Source organism: Drosophila santomea, chromosome 3R (assembly GCF_016746245.2).
Source record: "Drosophila santomea strain STO CAGO 1482 chromosome 3R, Prin_Dsan_1.1, whole genome shotgun sequence".
Classification (NCBI taxonomy): Eukaryota; Metazoa; Arthropoda; class Insecta; order Diptera; family Drosophilidae; genus Drosophila; species Drosophila santomea.
Genome location: NC_053019.2, coordinates 28,027,544 through 28,045,917, shown reverse-complemented (window position 1 = coordinate 28,045,917; position 18,374 = coordinate 28,027,544). Strand labels below are relative to the sequence as shown.

General features: G+C 44.5%; 4 protein-coding genes across 5 annotated transcripts; 2 read left to right on the top strand and 2 right to left on the bottom strand.

The window, feature by feature from the left end:
* Positions 1–132: 132 nt before the first annotated feature.
* LOC120450975 (regulatory protein MIG1) lies at positions 133–10,899 on the bottom strand. 2 transcript variants are annotated; one of them, XM_039634268.2, is made up of 7 exons: positions 10,743–10,899; positions 10,114–10,673; positions 5,409–5,672; positions 5,236–5,344; positions 4,974–5,111; positions 4,402–4,910; positions 133–2,787 (listed from the first exon to the last, which is right to left on the bottom strand). In XM_039634268.2, exons 2-7 carry the CDS (start codon positions 10,211–10,213, stop codon positions 2,360–2,362), a joined length of 1,548 nt encoding a protein of 515 aa, XP_039490202.1. In that variant the 5' UTR covers positions 10,214–10,673; positions 10,743–10,899; the 3' UTR covers positions 133–2,359. The 2 variants fall into 2 exon arrangements, with proteins under 2 accessions (XP_039490202.1, XP_039490201.1); XM_039634267.1 differs by lacking the exon at positions 133–2,787 and having other exon boundaries at positions 3,053–4,910.
* Positions 10,900–12,068: 1,169 nt separating this feature from the next.
* Positions 12,069–15,543, top strand: LOC120452258 (ATP synthase lipid-binding protein, mitochondrial). Its single transcript, XM_039636387.1, has 4 exons — positions 12,069–12,193; positions 12,689–12,794; positions 13,727–13,931; positions 14,524–15,543. The coding sequence occupies exons 2-4, from the start codon at positions 12,747–12,749 to the stop codon at positions 14,685–14,687; spliced, it is 417 nt and encodes a 138-aa protein (XP_039492321.1). The 5' UTR covers positions 12,069–12,193; positions 12,689–12,746; the 3' UTR covers positions 14,688–15,543.
* Positions 15,544–15,729: 186 nt separating this feature from the next.
* LOC120452101 (G patch domain-containing protein 4) lies at positions 15,730–16,958 on the top strand. Its single transcript, XM_039636177.2, has one exon. It carries the CDS (start codon positions 15,817–15,819, stop codon positions 16,912–16,914), a length of 1,098 nt encoding a protein of 365 aa, XP_039492111.1. The 5' UTR covers positions 15,730–15,816; the 3' UTR covers positions 16,915–16,958.
* Positions 16,959–17,028: 70 nt separating this feature from the next.
* On the bottom strand, positions 17,029–18,272 carry LOC120452102 (probable rRNA-processing protein EBP2 homolog). Its single transcript, XM_039636178.2, has 3 exons — positions 18,113–18,272; positions 17,968–18,051; positions 17,029–17,909 (listed from the first exon to the last, which is right to left on the bottom strand). The coding sequence occupies exons 1-3, from the start codon at positions 18,176–18,178 to the stop codon at positions 17,136–17,138; spliced, it is 924 nt and encodes a 307-aa protein (XP_039492112.1). The 5' UTR covers positions 18,179–18,272; the 3' UTR covers positions 17,029–17,135.
* Between the last annotated feature and the right edge of the window lie 102 nt (positions 18,273–18,374).

The following is an 18,374-nucleotide window of genomic DNA, read 5'->3' as shown; positions in this document are numbered from 1 at the left end:
AAATATATTAAATAATAAAAACCCCTTTTACTGATGAACAGTCCGCCTCAAACTGTTTAAGCAATGTACAGTTGCCCCTAAACTGTATCGTTTCGTTTCCCAGCCAAAATAAATTCATTACTTTCTCTTGAGTTTGTTTTTGAAGGACATTTTTATTATACATATGTTTATGTAGTATGTAATAGATCACATAAAGCAAAAAGAGAATATTTTACTACTTTTTTTGTTTTTGTGGATGATCATGATTTTTCCTGGCTTATGGATGTGCCATTATTGAGCTCTCAGCTTCAGCTCTTGTAAGGATTTTTTTTTGTGTTTATGTGGATGTCGATGATGATTTATGTTTAAACGTCAGTTAATTCTCTACGTATTATTACGATTTTAGTAAATTACAATTACAATACATTATATAGTACATAGTATGTAGGTAGAGTACGAATACGTTAACTATTCATATAGATTTTTATTAATTTTCTGTATTTTGTGATTTTTTTATTTCAAAGTTATTTCGGTTTTATTACTTTTTTTGTGTGTGGTTTTTTTTTTCGTTAATTTTACATACATATATTAAATATATTTACGAACATAACAGCAGTCTTATATAAGATGACATACTCATTTTATTGTTTTCATTAGAGGGTTTTGAGTTCATTATCCATTCTGAAAGTTTGAATGCGAGTTATCTGGTAGGGACACTAGGGATACTTGCATCTCCTGGCTGAAAACTCGATGGGGCTTCGGAGATCCGAAGACGTCTATAGATCCGTTTATATAAAAGTTGTTTGGCTAAACTAGGGCGATCCGTTTGGCATCGCTTAAGCGTGAGGTCTTAAAGATATTGTATTTAGATGTAAGTATGCATCGATAGCTAGGTGTTATATCTATAGGGACGCTGAAATATTTAGTTTAGTTGTGGTTAATTTTTAAGACGCTGCGCGTCTGCGAAATGCGCTGTGAAAAGTTTCCTTTTATTTTGTTTTGGCGGCTGACTAAATTGATGTATGTATGTATATGTATACTTGATGTAAATATCGTATTTTAAAAATTTCATTTTGTTTTTGTTCTGTTTGAATGCTTAAGGAACCCGATTCTGCGTGGATAGGAAGTTCGATTGAATTGGGGGGCGTACAATGATATACAATCGCCGAGAGAATGCACAAATATATTTTGTATTCTGTATTCATATCGTATATTTTGTATTTGTTTGGGGACTTTACACTTAGGGACGTTCGAACACTATAAATAAACAATTACAATACATGCACGGACACACACTCACACAGCTACAGATGTATGCTCTGTTCTATAAATAATAGCGTAATCTATAATTATAATACTATAACTACTGTAGAGTTATTGTGGCTCCTAAGTGGAAACGCCTCCCGGCTTCCCCTAAATTTGTAGCTAACTATTTATGTTTGAAATATTCGACATTAAATTTTGCATCTCCGCCTTTCATTTCACTCGCTCAAAGTTGCCTTGGCAAGCTAGCGACCTATAATTTTCCTAATTCAGATGGTCTCACGAAAACGATTTCCGTGCACCATTTTGCTTCTGTGGATCTCTTTCAGACAATTTATGGTTTTATTTTCAATTAAAATGACGCAAACAACTGATTGGGGAAAGACCCTTTACTAAGATTTCATTGAAATTGTACACGGGAAAGAAGTTGCTTAAGTTATAAGTATAGGGTTCGGGAATTCCACCAACCAGTAGGTTAGAAAGTTATGTGTTTATGCGTATAAAAATCAAAAATTTAATTTAACTACAATAATGACTAGTTGAAGAAAACTCTCCAAATGTATTTACTAAAATGTTGTCGTGTATATAATTAATTTTTTTTTCAAATTTTTGTTTTTCTTTTTCTTTTGCTTCGCTTTTTTTTTCCTTTAATTTTAAAATTATCTAAAGCTGTTTTAGAGAAGCTTTTCTAAGCAGGCCTGCTTAACATGTTTGAGATTAGTTTTAATGATTTTTTTGTGTGTGCTAGTGGGTGATTTTTTCATAGTTGCGAAATGCTTGGAATTTGTTTCTGTTTCTGTTTGTGTTTTGTTTTTTGTTTTTTGCATTGTGTATTTTGGAAGCCAATGGAAATTCTTGCTTCTTGTTGCCTTGTCTTGGAAAACTTCTCTAAGGACCACAGGACAGCGCCCGACTCCCTCACTTATCCCTCCTTGATTAATTGCTGCAGCTTCTGCATCCTTTTCCCATCTCTGCCTTATTGACGAATCCTCTTTCTCCGCCTCTTGTCAGGTTTGTTAGTCAGTTAGTTACTACTTCATCACAGCCAACTCTCTTGCCTTTCAGCGGCGCCCAGCGGTTCCGCCTCTCGATCCGCACACTTCATCCGATCTGCTGATCAGTTGATCGTTTTCTTGAAGAGATTTTGGTGAATGTGCTCGTTTTGCAGCGCGCACATTTGGCCCACAGCAACCGCCCGCAAGCCACCGCCTGCTCCTGATCCGCCGGAAATGCCAACATCCGATTGGTGTCCCATGGCTGAGCTCACTCCATCGCCTCCCGGTGAAGGGGACACCGTTTTGCCGGCCCTCAGGTTCAAGAAGAACTTCTCCTTCATGGCCAGCGCGGAATACTTGTGCTCAATGAAGTTGGGCGAGATCTGCATGGGCAGGGAGTTGCCGGTGGTGGGCAGTTTCGCTGGAGCGATTGCTGTGGACCTCTTGCTAACGGACAGGACAGTTGTTGGCGGCTTGCTGGAATCGCTGCTGCCGTGGTTGCTGTTGGGATTGCTGAGGTTGCTGTTGTTTGAGCAGGAGTAAGAGGTTTCTGCAATAGGTAGAGAGAAAAGGAAAAGAAGTAACGAAAAACATAAAATAAAAACAAAACAAACGAAACGAAAATAAAGAATACCCAAAATTCGACAGAGTTGGAATTGCTAAGAACTAGGGAATCAATTAAAAATATTGCACGAAGTCGAACGTCGTCTTAAACTAATGAGCAGACTTTAGATATCCGAGTAGATGTGTGTGTGTGTTTTTTATATGTATATATATATATATATATCGTATAATTAAATTCATTTTGCTAGTGCTTAGAACATAAATAATACTTGGATTTAGTCGAATACGAATAGTCACTAAAGCTAAAGCCGAGATTAAAAAAGTTGTAGTGGTTATGCTAACAATAATTAAAGTATGCAGTTGGAAATGAATTTAAATTAAGCATTTTTTTGCGTATTTTTACAATTGTTGCTCGTGCTTCGTCTGTGTTGGATTTTTTTTTTATATAGCCTAATTAAATTAAGAGGAGATCAGCAGTTGTAAATAGTTTAATACAAGCATGAAAGTCATACATACAATCGAAAATGATTAAAAGTTCTCTTTAAAATATACAGAATTAAATATTGCACAATCAAAGCGATTTGTGGGATTGTTTCCATTAGTTGTATGATACAATTGATTGAAATCGATTGGACTCAGGGTCTAAACTAAAACAAGTAAGCAGTCTACGAAATGTTTCCAAATGGGTGTTTTGGTGAGTGAGTGGGTTTGTCTGCGCCTTAGTTCGGCATTCTGTCGAGTCTAGAATGTCTTTCGTATACGGACAAGCAAGCTGGTCAATTTAGTGACTTGGGTGGTTCCAGCGTCAGTTTTCGGTGCATCAGTAGCTGCTTGAGTATAGGCTACGTCTCTTCGTTGACGGCGCCAGCGCCCACAACTTCAATGCCCGCCACTGTTGCTCCGCCAATGTCCTCCTTGCAATCTGTGATGCTAGCAATCGCTGCAGCCACGCTCTCCGAAATGCCGTCGCTCTGACCCTCATCCGTCTCCATGGGTTCTATCAGTTCCATTTTGCTCTTCTTCATAAGCTGCTGCTGTTGCTGTTGCTGCTGCGGCGTGGGCGAGCTGCTCTTACTGCTGTTCCCGCTGATGCTGCTCGTGGGACTGATGGGCAGAACGTGGTGTTGCTGCTGCACCTGCTGCTGGTGTTGCTGTTGTTGCTGCTGCTGCTGCTGCTGCACCTGTTGCACCAACTGGCTTGGCTCCTGTAGTAGCAATATGTTGGTCTTCTTGGCCAACGAGGCCACTAGAGCCTGCTGCTGCTGGGTACTGCCATTCGTGGTGGTGAAGGTCAGCGTTTGAGTGTTTTTGGTGGGTGAGGTGGCCGGCGTGAGAATGCCCAGGTTGACCAAATTGGGCAGCGGTTTGCTGCCATTGAGCACTGTTTGGCCACTAGTTGTGATCTTGTTGTGTTGCTGTTGCTGCTGCACAATGTCCATAGAGGAGCCACCGTTGGCCACATTGGTGGCCAGCTTGAGTATCTTGCTGGCTGTGGCATTGGCAGCCATCAGATTGCTAACCGACTTGGCTGTCGGCGTGTTGTTGGTTTTAATGGATACTAAACCGAGTGTGCTGCGCATTAAATTGTTGTTGCTGTTACCTGTTGCAGTGTTTTGATGGAGTTGCTGCTGCTGCTGTTGCGGCTGCGGTTGTTGCTGCTGATGCTGTTGCGTGGGAAGATTAGTCAGGGTGACCACATTCCCGGCACTGAGCTGCTGCAGGACATTCCCGTTGCTAGTGAGAATGGCAGTGTTGCTAGTAGTGCTCCCATTGTTGCCATTGTTCCCGTTGGACAGACTGCCGCTGCCTCCGTGACAACTGCTGGCGCTGCTCGACATGTTGCTGATGCTCGACGGACTCAGCGAGCCCAGCGACTGAGACGGCGAGTTGCTGCGCTGAATGATGGGCGGCGGGATTGGATTGGAGGAGGTGTTGCTGCTGCCCACGGGCGTGGCCGCACTGGCCCCATCGCCAATGGCCAACGCATTGGCCAGCTGGGCATTCAGCACACTATCCGGCTGCGAGTTGTGGGTGTGCAGAGCGTGGTTCTTCAGGCCCTGGGCCGTTTTGTAACTCTTGCCGCAGTGACACTTGTACCCCTTGCGAACTCTGTGGAACATGGAACAATGAGCTTCTGGTTTACCAATCAGTAATTTCGTGGCCAATCATTACCTTCCATCCTTTTTGTGACCGTTCTTCGAATGGTACTTGATGCCGTTGACGTTCTTGTAACGCTTTTTGCATCCCGGAACAGGGCAGGCGAAGGGTTTCTCATTGCCGGGCGTGCCATTGCTTCCACCACCGGAATGCCTGTTCAAGATAACCAAAGTTGGTACATAAATTAATTAAGCACATTGTGACAAGCAACATATGTCATTCAAGTCATAAGAATCGTGAATTAGCTGTATTAAAAAGTAGACAAATATCAACGAACCTGCTGCCGTAGCGCATGATAAACTCGGAGCTAAACTCCTCGGTGGTCCAGGAGTCGTTGCTATCCTCCGACTCCGTGACCACCATTTCGTCCTCGTCCATTTCACTGCCTAAATGGGTGAAGAATCAGGAGTTTTAATCATCCTTATGCATATAATTTTCAATATCACTCACCTGTGGGCGTGGTGCTGCGGTTGGACGAGGACATACTGTAGCTGTGGTGCTTGATGGCCAGCTTTCGCTTGAGCTCCACATTGCCATTCCCATGGCCAGCGGCATTGGATCCGCTGTTGGTGGTCGGTGGGGCTGTTGTGTTGCTGGCCAGGAACGAGCCCGCCTCCTTGCGGTTCTCCTCGGTGATGAAGCGCAGGACGTAACTTAAGGGCAGGCAGGCAGGCTGGGCCTGCTCCTTCTGTTCGACCACCTTTGGGTCATAGTCTGCAAGAAAATGGGTCTGTTAATATACATTCGTTGCAAAGCAAATCAATAAAGAATCACAGCAAATATGGATTGTAATGATCTGAATAGAACTGGTAGTAATTAGGAACCCTGCTAGAAAGTCACCGAGACGGGATTACCTAATTAAGAATTCCCTTTCGAGACGGGATCGAAAGCCGAACCGGAATGCGGGCAGCCAAACGCGAAACCTGCATCCGAAATTCGTCGCCAACCTCTGTGTTTACTCTGGAACAAGTTCACAGACATTCAAGGGGCCCACAGCCCGGGCAATTTATTATTAAAATGCCGAAATAAGTAAATAGCGAGAGTGCACGTATGGGGTACGGTATGGCGACGCATTTAGTGCGCCTGCTGTCGCATTTTCCGAGGGGTTTATGCGGGGGGGAGAGACGGCATGGGGTTTCGATCTGCGACTACGACGGAGTGCTCCGACCAGGAGGAGCACATGGTCTGTGGCGTGGATACGCTATCTTATCGCCAGAACAAGCATAAGCCCAAAGCTTGCTTAATCAGCGAGTGCATAATAACAGGTGCCCTCCTCAGTTGGTCCCCTTCGCCGTCTTTATTTACTTTTTGATCCATGTGTGTGCGCACAACCTAACCTCCATATGAGCACGCTTTATTTCCCAATTAAATCGGTTTGGTGCGTAACTGTGTCAGCCACTGGCCATTCATCATATTCGCCATCACGCACCCTGTACATTTGTCATACGACTGCAATGGCAGTTAACGAGGGGCTGCTAAACGATAAAACAACATGCATCGATCAGCTGCGGATCTCAGATCTCACACAGTTTATATAAAACCAGCTACCTAATCGAATATAAGATGGCGCAACTTTGATCGCCAGATGTCTAACTTTGCTTGGGCTTGACAAGGTGCCAAAATCAGTTCTCTTCTCGAATTCTTCAATCTGTTTTCATTTAATGTACTAGAACTGACGAACAAACTGCATATCCGCCCAACAGCGCCCACGTGACAAAAGTTAGATAACGCTGCAGTTTAAGTACTTCGATTCGAGTAGTAGTGGGCAAACAAATAGCATATGCCACAAATTAGATATTATGCGAAACATATGCTTTCATCCGGCGACTCCCGCGCCACGCAATTCTGGTCGCTTATCAGGCCGAAAGGCGATTAAAAACATTTGCGGGAGTGATTGCGGTGATGTCTACGTGCCGGCAATCGATGGATGACACATACGGACATACGGACATGCAAACTTACGGACATACGGACACACCATATGTGCGTAATAGTTTCACGTACTTTGGGCAGCAATTCAGCAAGTATCAATTGCCTTGGACATGTTCGCCACTCGAAACTGCAATTATATACATGTATTTTAGCTGACGAAATCGATGTGCCACGCCCCTCAGCCTCTCGAGAACACGGCGTCATTTGTCAACGGTCAAATCAGTTCACCCGGTTCGGGTTTTTTTTATTTCTGCTCCGCCTTCGTTATTGTTATTATTATTTTGCCGTTGATAACCCCAGACATTCACGACTTCTCCTCTGTAGGTGACTTTTTGCTCTTGCCTCGGTGTGTGTGGGTTTGTGCTGTTCCACAATTCAAAGCTACTCAAAAACAGTGATTATGTGCTCGAGATGATTCACTGATACACATACGAACCGAATGGAACTGCAGGGTATCAAATCGAGTATTTTACAAACAGCTTTTAAGCAAATAGCCTACATACACATCGTATAGCCACATACAAGCCCACATCTGTATATGCGTCGTATATCATACGTTTTTCGTATTTCAGATACGAAATAAACGCGGATTCCTCTCTCTTTTGCACTCGTGTGACTCATGCACTTGTTGCAGAATTTAAAAACGATAACAAATGTTTTTTTCTTGCTTGAACATGCTGTTTTGGTTTGTTTTCATTTCGGCAGCTATCTCGAAAACTTTCCAATAGCCGTGAAGAGCGATTCGTTCGCAATTTGAGAAACACAAGTCGTTGACTGCAGTCAAATTATGTTGACATGGCAAGTGCAGAAACACCTTTTGCCGTCTAATTGATTTAAGCCATTAAATCAACTTCGAAGTTCAGAAAATCAAAAATGGTTAAAGGGTAGCAATACTTCAGCAGTTCGTGAACAGAAGTCACAGCAGTAACCTTGAAAGCCGAAAGAATTTCAAGGTCAAAAGGGTTTGCACCCAAAAGGCCTTACATTTTAAGGCCTTTAAAGAAATTCCAAGATTTGTTAAAAGCCCCGATTCATACAATCCTCGCTTTGTCTGGGAAAACCCAATAATTTGTATCTGCACTCATAATGAGACTGGTTAGTTTGAAAATGAATTTTAGATGGAAATGCGTTTTGGTGACTCAGATCGGCATCTGAGTAACATAGCTAACTAGAACGTTATCTTTCATATGAAATTCCCCGTCAAACTTGCAAAATGGTTTTAAAAGGAAAAGTGAACAAATTGACAGGTGCACAGATACTTCTGGGCCGCCTTTCGCAGCTGGTTATCTCAATGCGAGTGCGGAACCACTCTCATAAATAAATTATCCCGGGCATTTTCGGGACCGCACAACAGGTGCCTGGCAACTGTGAAAAGGACAAACCTGAAGGTCTCGCCCGACTTTTGCCTTTTGCGTTGCCATGACAACCGAACACCGAGCCGAAACGACAACGCCCAGCGAGTCCTGATAACAGGCACACATCCTACGAAACAACCAACCAACCAACCAACCAACCATCCATCCATCCAACCTTCCATCCATCCATCCATACAACAATCCAGCCACTCGGAGGACCCACGCATCGAATGTCCTTCGAGATAATGAAATGATGGGCATTTATAAGCCCTGAACAGCTCGCTCACGTAATGGATACGCAATGTGGAAATGGGGAAACGAGGAAATGGGAAATGGGGGATGCGGGTTTTCTGGTTTTCGGGTCCTCGGGCGTATTTGGTATCTGGGCCTGGGCCTGGGCGTTTTTGGGGGTGGCAGTTGCCAAGTGGGCGTATGCTCGTGCCTGGGCTTTATGTAATGCCCCGGGACGCAAAAGGGGGTGGTGGCTAGGTGGAAAAGCCTGCCCGGGCAGCCATTTTATATGTGCAAGTGTGCGTGTATATGTGTGTGTGTGCTGACCGTTATCACGCAGCAGTGGCAACAACAAAACAGCTGCCAACGTAATCGTCAGCTGAGCAACCCCTCTGCTTTCTCTTTCCAACCCCTCTCTCTTTGCGTGTGTGAGAGAGCCTGTTTGTACACGGAAAGAAATTGCATTGCGCTGGGTGATTTAATAATGTGTGTGCAGCTTACGAAATAGGCAAGCTCAGCAATTAACATTTAACTTCGCTCGTAAACTATTTAAAGATATTCACATAAATGAGTAATGATTTCACTCATTAGTTATTTGAATGAGTAATACATGCTCAAGGGAGCAAACGTACTTCCAAATATTCGCAGTGTAAGACGCACGGCATGTCGGGAATAAATAAAGCCCGTTAACGGCTAAACCACCCCCAAACCCCTGTTTTCGTAATACGGCAACACTACTAAGCTTAACTCTATTGATTTTTCGCCCTCGCCCCGCGCAGCACAATCACTAAATTTAGAATTTGTTTATTTCAGCCGGTAAAAGTCCACAAACACACACACCCTGGAAATGATTAATTGGAAGCCCACGGGAGTCACGTGGGCGGGAAAGTTCAAGTATCGATTGTGATTGCGTTTGTGCGTGTGAGAGGAGAGAGGGGAGTGAAAAGCGAAGGGGGTGGCTGAGAAGAGCATCTTTAACTTCCAACTCCGATTACCGGATGCGGATACACCTGCCATGGAAACGAACGCCAGAAGCAGAAAAACCCAAGCCAAGCCATGCGGACAGGTCAAAAAAAGGGCGCTCAACTCGCCGGTTTCCACTACACCACAAACAACGCAACTAGATGCTGTGCTGGCCTTCCAAACACACACGCACACACAACACACACACACACTAACGCACACAGACAGGCGGGGGTATTGAATGGATCACCGGCTTTTTTGCTTTTGTTTTGCTTGTGCTGCCCTCTCGCTCGCACCCGCACTTTCCAGCCAGCGCACCGATCAACGAATGCTGTACGCGCCTGGAAAACAGGGCGTGTGTGTGCGGCGTGCATCGGTGTGCGTGGGCACAGGTAGCCATTTCCAGGCTTCCAGCATCGATTTTGCCTTTAAAGTGCAGTAAACGCCGAATGCAAAACTGCAATTCATTTGAAGTTGTAGAAACAACATCCAATTCACCACCAAGCCGTTCACGCACTCACACACTGACGCACTCGCACACCTTTGCCCCGTTCCGTTCCGTTTTGTTTTTTTATTTATGCCGCGGCGAGTAAATAAAATAAACAAAACACACCGAGAACATCACGCGACGGTCAAATGATAGCGATATTTACGGTGTTTACGACCCGTCTCACCTATGTGGGTGTCCTCGATGTGGGAAATCAGATCGCTCAAGCTCGGAAACGTGATGCCGCAGCCATTGTACTTGCAGACGTTGATCAGGAAAACGGCCATAATATATATCGTATTATCATATATATATATATATCACGGATTCCGAGGCGAACGAATGTGGCGAGTTATGTAAAAAAACAGCAACTAAATCGGGGGCTGGTCAGTGTGGCCAGGTCAACACTGCACCAAAACGTCCATCTTTCAGGGCTGCAGTTTCTGCTTAGCGGCGACTCCCACCTACTTCCAATGTGCCGTGGTAACTTTAGGGGTTATGTGGCGTTTGATCGGGCGAATACTGTTTGTCGGTAATGAAGCGATAGTAAGTCGCTTTCCAAAGTCAGCAGCCGGGCATGGCGATAATTTGTTTTAGCGATAAACCCTGTTTGTACTGCAATTCAGCTGCTTCTGGCTTCTGCCGTCTCTTTCCCTACGCCGCTGTTCGGTGTGGTGTGTTTCGGTCCTCTGGCGTTTCCTCACACACACACACACTCATGCGCAAGTGCTGTTATGCAATTGAGGGCTGCAACATTTTGGGGGCGTAACTGGGTTTAACTGATTTCGAATTAGAATCAGTATTCAATCTACTTACAGCATTCTGTGCTTCGATTGAGTTGCCTTCGCAGTTGCCGCTGGGTAATTAGAACATAATTTAAGCCGACGTGACGTAGACACAAACACCGACGTCGAACGACGCGTTATGCTGCGTTTGTGGTGGTGTGCGTGACTGTGGGGAGTTGCCCCATAACCAGGGCTCCTCCGCATTGTCGGGCTCTAAGCGAATGCCCCCACCTAACCAAACAATTACCCATTCAATGTCTAGCAAATACACCTTCCAAAACAACATTTAATATTTCCAAAATACAAACTTAGTTTTCGATGAAAAGATGCCGGCCGGCCGGCTTTAATTATTTACTCATGCCTTGTTCCAGAAATAAGAAAATATACAATAGGAAAAAAAAATATTATATAGAGGATGGTTACTACTTACAAAATTAACTTTGTTTTAATTTCGGTTTAGACTTCCTTATGTTTACCTAATATTTACTTAGAAATGTGTTTCATATATTAGGTTGGCATATGGTTGTTTACTGAAATTTTGAGATGTAATATGACATTTTTAATTTATAAATATTAAATTTAATTTTTTTTACCCTTTTAAATATATTTTGATAGGACAGGGTGTGTTATGCATAAAGAAAAATAGATATTTTATAATATATTATATATTATTATATATTATATATTATTATATATTATTATATATTATTATATATTATATATTATTATATATATACTTTTTAAACAATATTTAATTATCATAGCTTTAACTGAAAATATTTAAATTACGAAATGTATGTGCTCACATAAAAAAAAACAATTTTATGTTTTACGCTCCAAGTCCTTTTCGGCCCAAATTACAATTTAATCATCGTTAGCTTATCTAATAATTAATAAACGACATGTATTTTTCAAATACGAAAACATGTGTTGAAAAAAAACAGAACAAAGCGCATTGCGAAAATAATATTTTGACTGGATGTGAAACTCCGATTTCAATGCACCTCCTTGAGATAAATTCAACTCTATAATTTTATTCATGTAATGCATTTAATGGTTAAAACATCTTGAGAACGACCAGTTTTATGATCCGTTCCCCAGTAGAGTGTATTTTCTTTAAGAGTTAAATATTTATTTAAAATTTTTTGATAGGAAACAGAAAGATGCAGGTTAGTGGGAAATAGCTTTCATAGGGATTCGACAAATGAACTTGTTCATATGGTCACACTGCGCTTTGGTTGCAAGTCCAACCACCCAATCTAGCGAATACTCCCACCCGGGCTGCGTCTCTGCTAGAAATGTGTAGCAAGGCCCTGCACCTTGGATTGGGTCCTCAATTTAAATGGTATTTTTGGTAATTTCCAGTATTAAAATCGATCTTTCGGCATTATTTTCACCACCCGCTGACGGCCACACTGAGCACCCTCCAAGAGTCAGCGAAATTGTCAAATTCGTTTTACTGTTGTGAAGGGTTTGTTCGAAGTGAGTTGCTTTCTCCGGGGATTTTCCGCCCGCCGGCGGAGCACCCCCTTATCAGCACCCCTCTGTTGGGTAACAGCCGTGAAAACGCCTCAGATAGCCAGAAAACGCGAAACAGCCGACTGTCAGTGAAGAATCGAGTGAAATTTCGCCAAATAAAATGCGAAACGTGTTTGAAAATCCGTCGCCATCTTGCGGCACACTTACACACACACGTGTGCCAATATGGTTTGCAGTGGTGTGCGTGTGTGCCTCGAGTCGTTGCGTCACTGGAAAAGTCAGAAAATCAGCTAATTTGCAAAGGAAAAGCCAGCAGATCGTTTTCAATTGATAACTAAGCAGAGATCGAACTGCGAGTCGTGTGAAAATCCGGTGCGAGGGCAGATTTTTCGCTTGTTACGTAACCTTTTTGAGGCGGCGTGGAACTAGATATGATGTACTCTTGCAACCGAAACTCAGCCCAGAACTAACCGATATCTTCGTCTATATCTTTTGCAGAGCCGTGCGCTAGCTTCAATTTTGTCGTAAGCAAAACAAAAAGGAAAATCAACCAAAAATGTTCGTGTCGACAGTCTCTCGCATTGCCCCCGTTGCCAGGATCGCCGTAAGTATATCCCCTTTTTATGCCCGAGCTGTGCGAGATAAAGTAAAATGTGCGAGGAATTACATAATTATCGGAAAAGTGCATTGGTTTTCCCGATTTAACCATTTTAACGTCGCCCTGGCGTGGTGAACTTCCAATGGCCGCGGTGAGAAAACACGGACGGCACACAGTTGCATAACTTTGAGGTTATGTGTGCGCCCAGTGGCAGCTACTAATTAAATGCGAGAAATTGTGAATTATCGCTTTATATCTGTGCGTAGAGTTTAGTGAGCTCTTTTATTTGCAGTTCCGCAAGCTATCCCTGTATTGTATAACACCTGGTTTAAGGGCCGTGGTGTGTTTCTTTGAGGTTAGAACCGGCGAAAGCTTTCCAGTAGAGAGATGAAAATTGATGAGAGGAGTGCGGGGTAACACAAATTGGCAATTTTTGACATTGTTTATAAAACTAAAGTTGTTAATATCGGGTCACCAACAACAATAGTGGATGCCTCTGAAGAACAACAAACGCAGCAGCCAAAGTGCCAATCGCAGCGAAATTACTTAACGATTGCATAACTTGGCATTACAGCAGAGCAATGAACTTGGTCGGCACTCGAGGGTTAAGCTATAGTGTATTTGGCAACATCTGGCTATATATGGTCTTAGCAACTAAATTAACATAATAGAATCATCCATAAGTAGTTTTTACTTATACAATGTTAAGAAATTTCGGGTATTAATGGCACATTTTCCATATTCTTATTTTTCGAATTTTGTACATACTAATGTAATCGGTAAACATATATGAATCAGTGCTCTTTCAATTGTTGTTGTCTATTATAAGATGCACAGTATATCCCTTATCACAGATAGAAACTTTATCTCAAGCAATGTACACAAGACGAGGTATTATGCGCCTTATATAATCGACTAACGCACATCCACCATTTCAGCTCCTCGCCAACTCCAAGCAGTACTTGCGACCATTGAGCAGCGCCATCATCAGCCAGAGCCAGACTTTGGCCGCTCAGAACACAACCCCCGTTGCATTGCTGCCACAGATCAGGTCATTCCAGACCTCGCCAGTCACGCGTGACATTGACTCGGCCGCCAAATTCATTGGCGCTGGTGCCGCAACAGTCGGTGTCGCTGGATCCGGTTCGTATTGGTTTCGTTGGGCACCGCATTCAGTCGCAGATCACCGGGATCATAGGGAATCGCCCCCATCAGCCGCCTTTTGCTCCTTCTCCTCCAGTCAGTTGCAAACTAGCATCTGGGGCTCACACAACGAGTATCTGATTACTCCACAAACCATTGCCCCGGGAAGGTCTGAGAATTGGCCGAGCCTGCTGTTTGTTGCGGCTCCATTTCCCAGCAGGAAACCTGTGTGATTGCAGGGCGAAAGTACCAGAAATCCTGCTGCCAGGCGTTGCCGTTGCCTCGGGAACCGCCGCCTGGCTGGCATTGAAACCTTTCGTGGCCAGCGTTTTTAGTGCGATGTGCTTGCTGCCTCCCAGGCAGAACTCAATTCAGACTAATCTGTGACTGACTACCTGGAGAAAAGAGCAAAAGGGACGTCGGGGTGACCCATCCCATCATTGTCCGAGTTCTCATTTGGAGAAGAAAATACTTTGCTCGAAGAGCTTCGGTGAAAGCCGGAGATGCAAACTGACTTGGACATTTTACTAATGCTTTGATCTTCTTTCTCTTCCCAATTTGCGGACCGAAACACAACGAACCAATACAACAGGTGCTGGTATCGGAACAGTATTCGGTTCCCTCATCATCGGCTACGCCAGGAACCCATCGCTGAAACAGCAGCTGTTCTCCTACGCCATTCTGGGCTTCGCCCTGTCCGAGGCCATGGGTCTGTTCTGTTTGATGATGGCCTTCCTGCTGCTGTTCGCCTTCTAAGCGCACCTGCTGCACATCGATTGCTCGTCCTTGTTTCCTGCAATCGGGCGTGTGCGCGAGTCGCATGCGAACGAGAATAGCAACCAAACAACACTTCAAACAAACAACAACCAGAACAAGCAACACCAACGTTCGTTTTCGATTATTAATGATAAAATGATTGATTGATTGATTGATAGCAAACAAGAACATCCTGTACCACTATCTAATTATAAATACCAACAACCACATAATACAAGTAATTTTGTTTTTAAAAAACATGCGAGCGAGGAGAAGACCACACCTACTTTAAGTTGAACAACCGAAATATCAGGAGGAAGGATTGGATTCAATCGGATTGGATTAGCCCACGCCCAGACGACAAATATTAAAATTAGATTTTAATTGAAGCAAGCTTCCGGCTCACCGAAAACCCACTCGATTCCTCGGACGAAGTCCAGCCATCCTCTTGCACTCCGCACATCCGGCGGGGGATCTTCATGCCCGCCAACCAAGGCTCTCTCTCTCCCCGAAGTTCTTGGACATCGAAACGGCAACCATCTCCAGTGGCAGGCAAGGCGTGGGGATCCCCTCTGCAAATAACATCTTGGATTGGCGAGTGTGTGGGCGTGGCTGGTCAGAGTTCCGAGGGATCGTTGGGTTCAGCGACTTTTCGATTTTATTGTGGCGCGTACTGAAACCTACGTTTTTTATTCAAATATTTTGTATTCGAAAAGTTAGTTTCTTTATGTAAACGCTGTTTTTGTTCATTGCCACTTAATATTTATGGAACTTGTACTAAAAGTAGTTGCAAACGAAATGAGCCGAAGAGCGCAGCTGGAATCTGAAATAAAGGAAAAATGAATGTGTAACGGAAGGATCAAGTTTGTTTTTATTTGATATTTGGCTAAATGATTTGCTTGATAGTTTACACAGTTGCGTATAATTTGGGAAATTCAAATTTCGGCGCCCAAATGCAGCTCTGTTGAGCGTAAACTGAAATCACCCTGTAACTGGCAGAACTTATCGACATGAGTAGCCCTGTATTATTTATTAGTGATGACAAATTAATTCTGCGCTATCGATAACAACTGCGCCGCACGTGCCAATTTGTTTATTTTGTTTTATTTCTTAGTTTGCAGTCGTTGTAATGGACTTCGCCAAGAAAATACTGGGAAAATACGGCTGGAAAGAGGGCGATGGCTTGGGCAAGAACAACACGGGAATCGCTGCACCCTTGAAGGCCAGTCTGAAGTTCGATAACGCAGGACTGGGAGTGGATCGCGCCCAGGAATTCAATGACCATTGGTGGGAGCGCTGCTTTAACGAGGCCGCCAGCAATGTGGACGTCCAGATTCAGCAAAATGGACAGGTGTCCACCTCGCGCAGGAAGGGCGAGGAGGCGGTGGAGATCTCCACCAGCGGATTCTCCGCGCGCAAGCTGAAGAAAGCCAAGGAGCAGCACGCCAGCGTTGGAAAGACCACCTACGACAACTTCCTGCAGACTTCGCTGCTCACCCAAAGCGGCGGCGAGGTTGAGACCTCCGAGCGCATCAGGGTGGAGGACATTGAGGTCACCAAGGTGGCGGTGCTTACAGATGAGGAACTCTTCAAAGCCTGCGGAGGAAGGACGGCGCACAAAGGAGCACGACATGGCCTTAAGTTGAGCGGAAAGATCGCCCGTTTGGAGCAGCAGGAGCGCGAGATGCTGGAGAAGCTTCAGGGCAAACTGAAGACTACGCCTGAAACCGATCCGGTCCCGAAAAACGCGAAGCCAGCGAATGAGTCGATTGTAGCAGATTCAGTGGATGACAGTGTGGAGCAGGCTACGAAACCCAAAAAGAAGAAAAAATCCAGGACAGAGGAAGCCCCCGAGGAAATTGCGCCTGACCAACTGGAAGAGCCCACAAAATCCAAGAAAAAAAAGAAAGACAAGGCTGAGAAGGCAGAAGAGGAATCCCCAACATATGAAAATCAAGAAGAGCCTGTGAAGACCAAGAGGAAAAAGCATAAGAAAGCGGAGCCAGAAGAGGAAGTCCAAGAAGTTACGGAAGTCGAAGAGCCAGTGAAGATAAAAAAGAAGAAGGATAAGAAAGCGGATAAGCAACCAGAGGCAACTGAAGACCAAACCCAGGACACTGAAACTGATGTAAAATCCAAAAAGAAGCGGAAAACCGAAGGCTCTTCAGAAGAAACCGAAAGTAACACAATACCCAAAAAGAAAAGAAAGAACAAGGAACTCGTGTAATAGTTATAGTCTACTTTAGAATAAAAGATGTTAGAAAAATGTAATTTATGTCTTCTGCTTATGGAATTTTAGAATTCTGTAAAGAGCATTCCACATTTCAAAAGTAAGGCTGAGTGCACACAAAATGTAATGTATTTATGGTTCTAAAAAATCTATACAGGATTGGGGGCTTTATAAAACTAGAGTTTGGTCACCTAAAGATAGTCGGCAGTCCCAAGGGATTACTTTCTGCCCTTGGCCTTGATGCGTCGCGATTTGCCAAGTCGTTTGTTGACCGAAGCACCTGCCTTCACGCCCCGCTGGCGCCTTGTGGACTTGTCGCCATCCAATCCCGCGGAGGAGGATTTTGTGTTCCTCTTGAGACCTTTCTTCTTGCCGCCGAAGCCGAACTTCTTGTTGCGCTTCTTGCGATTCTCGGCCGACTGCTTCTGCTTGGACTCGAGCGCCTTGGCGTCCTCCAGGAAGTCCAGGTTCTTCAGCTTGCCCTTGCGGAACTTCTTCAGTTTGTCCAGCATGTCCTTCTTTTCGGCCTCGCGTTGGACCTTAGTCTGTTTGGCCAGCATCTTGCCCATCTTGCGCTGTTCGCGGATCTGCTTGATGCGTTCGGATTTCGCCTGTCCTTGCTGTTTGGCCATCAGGTTGGCGCGCACCTTCTGCATGTGCTCGTCGGACTTGGCCATTTCGGCGAAGTAGTCATCCGGCCGACGGGTCTTTATGCCCAGCTCGTGCAGGCGGGGAATGGCCTCTAGAACAGCACTTTGCGCCTGTCGGTGGAAGAGCATTTCCCTTTTGAAATCGTTCAGGACGGGATCCTCATCGGGCCGAATGTAGGGCAGCTTGGCGTTGCCTTTGAAGAGATTGGCCCGCTTCTGCTCGTGCTTCTCCAGCTGTACAGCGAGTTCCGGGGCCAGGGGAGCCAGTGTGTTGACCATGTCCAGGCGCTCCAGCCAAGGAAGTTGCATCTTGATAGCCTCTGTTTTGGCCAGCAGTTTGGTCTGGGTGGGCAGGACTTGGTTAGTGGATTCGTGAGTGCGCATTCAGCTGGATACTTACCACATCATTCACTTTGTCTCTCTGGCCATTGAATTCCAAGTTTAGGCCTGGTTTTAAGTCGCCTCGCTCAAATGCCGCTTGCAGCTGCACAAAAAAATGAGGTTTTTGGTATACAGAAGCTTCATTTTGGGATTTCATGACTTACCTCGGCATCTGAGTTATCCCCTGAGTCGTAACCCGAGGCACTGTCCTCCATTTCAAAGTCCGACATGGCTAAATTAACTAAATTGAAGGCGATCCAAATAAAAGAAAACAATTTCAACACGTGCGGGGATAAGACTAATCGATTGTTGCTGACCTGAATCTATCGGCTTTCGGTGCTAGCACTAGCTGCAGTGTGACCTTCACGTGGTATTCTGCTAGTATTTTTGAGGTCCCTTGGGTGGTAGACACTAAAAAGAGTAGCA

Coding starts and splice junctions, on each gene's coding strand:
- LOC120450975 (XM_039634267.1), bottom strand. CDS start 10,213: ATGGCCGTTTTCCTGATCAACGTCTGCAAGTACAATGGCTGCGGCATC. Junction 5,673..10,113: donor CATCGAGGACACCCACATAG/GTGAGACGGGTC, acceptor ATTTTCTTGCAG/ACTATGACCCAAAGGTGGTC. Junction 5,112..5,235: donor ATCATGCGCTACGGCAGCAG/GTTCGTTGATAT, acceptor TATCTTGAACAG/GCATTCCGGTGGTGGAAGCA.
- LOC120452258 (XM_039636387.1), top strand. CDS start 12,747: ATGTTCGTGTCGACAGTCTCTCGCATTGCCCCCGTTGCCAGGATCGCC. Junction 12,795..13,726: donor CCCCCGTTGCCAGGATCGCC/GTAAGTATATCC, acceptor CCACCATTTCAG/CTCCTCGCCAACTCCAAGCA. Junction 13,932..14,523: donor AGTCGGTGTCGCTGGATCCG/GTTCGTATTGGT, acceptor CCAATACAACAG/GTGCTGGTATCGGAACAGTA.
- LOC120452101 (XM_039636177.2), top strand. CDS start 15,817: ATGGACTTCGCCAAGAAAATACTGGGAAAATACGGCTGGAAAGAGGGC.
- LOC120452102 (XM_039636178.2), bottom strand. CDS start 18,178: ATGTCGGACTTTGAAATGGAGGACAGTGCCTCGGGTTACGACTCAGGG. Junction 18,052..18,112: donor GGGATAACTCAGATGCCGAG/GTAAGTCATGAA, acceptor TTTTTTGTGCAG/CTGCAAGCGGCATTTGAGCG. Junction 17,910..17,967: donor GAGACAAAGTGAATGATGTG/GTAAGTATCCAG, acceptor CTGCCCACCCAG/ACCAAACTGCTGGCCAAAAC.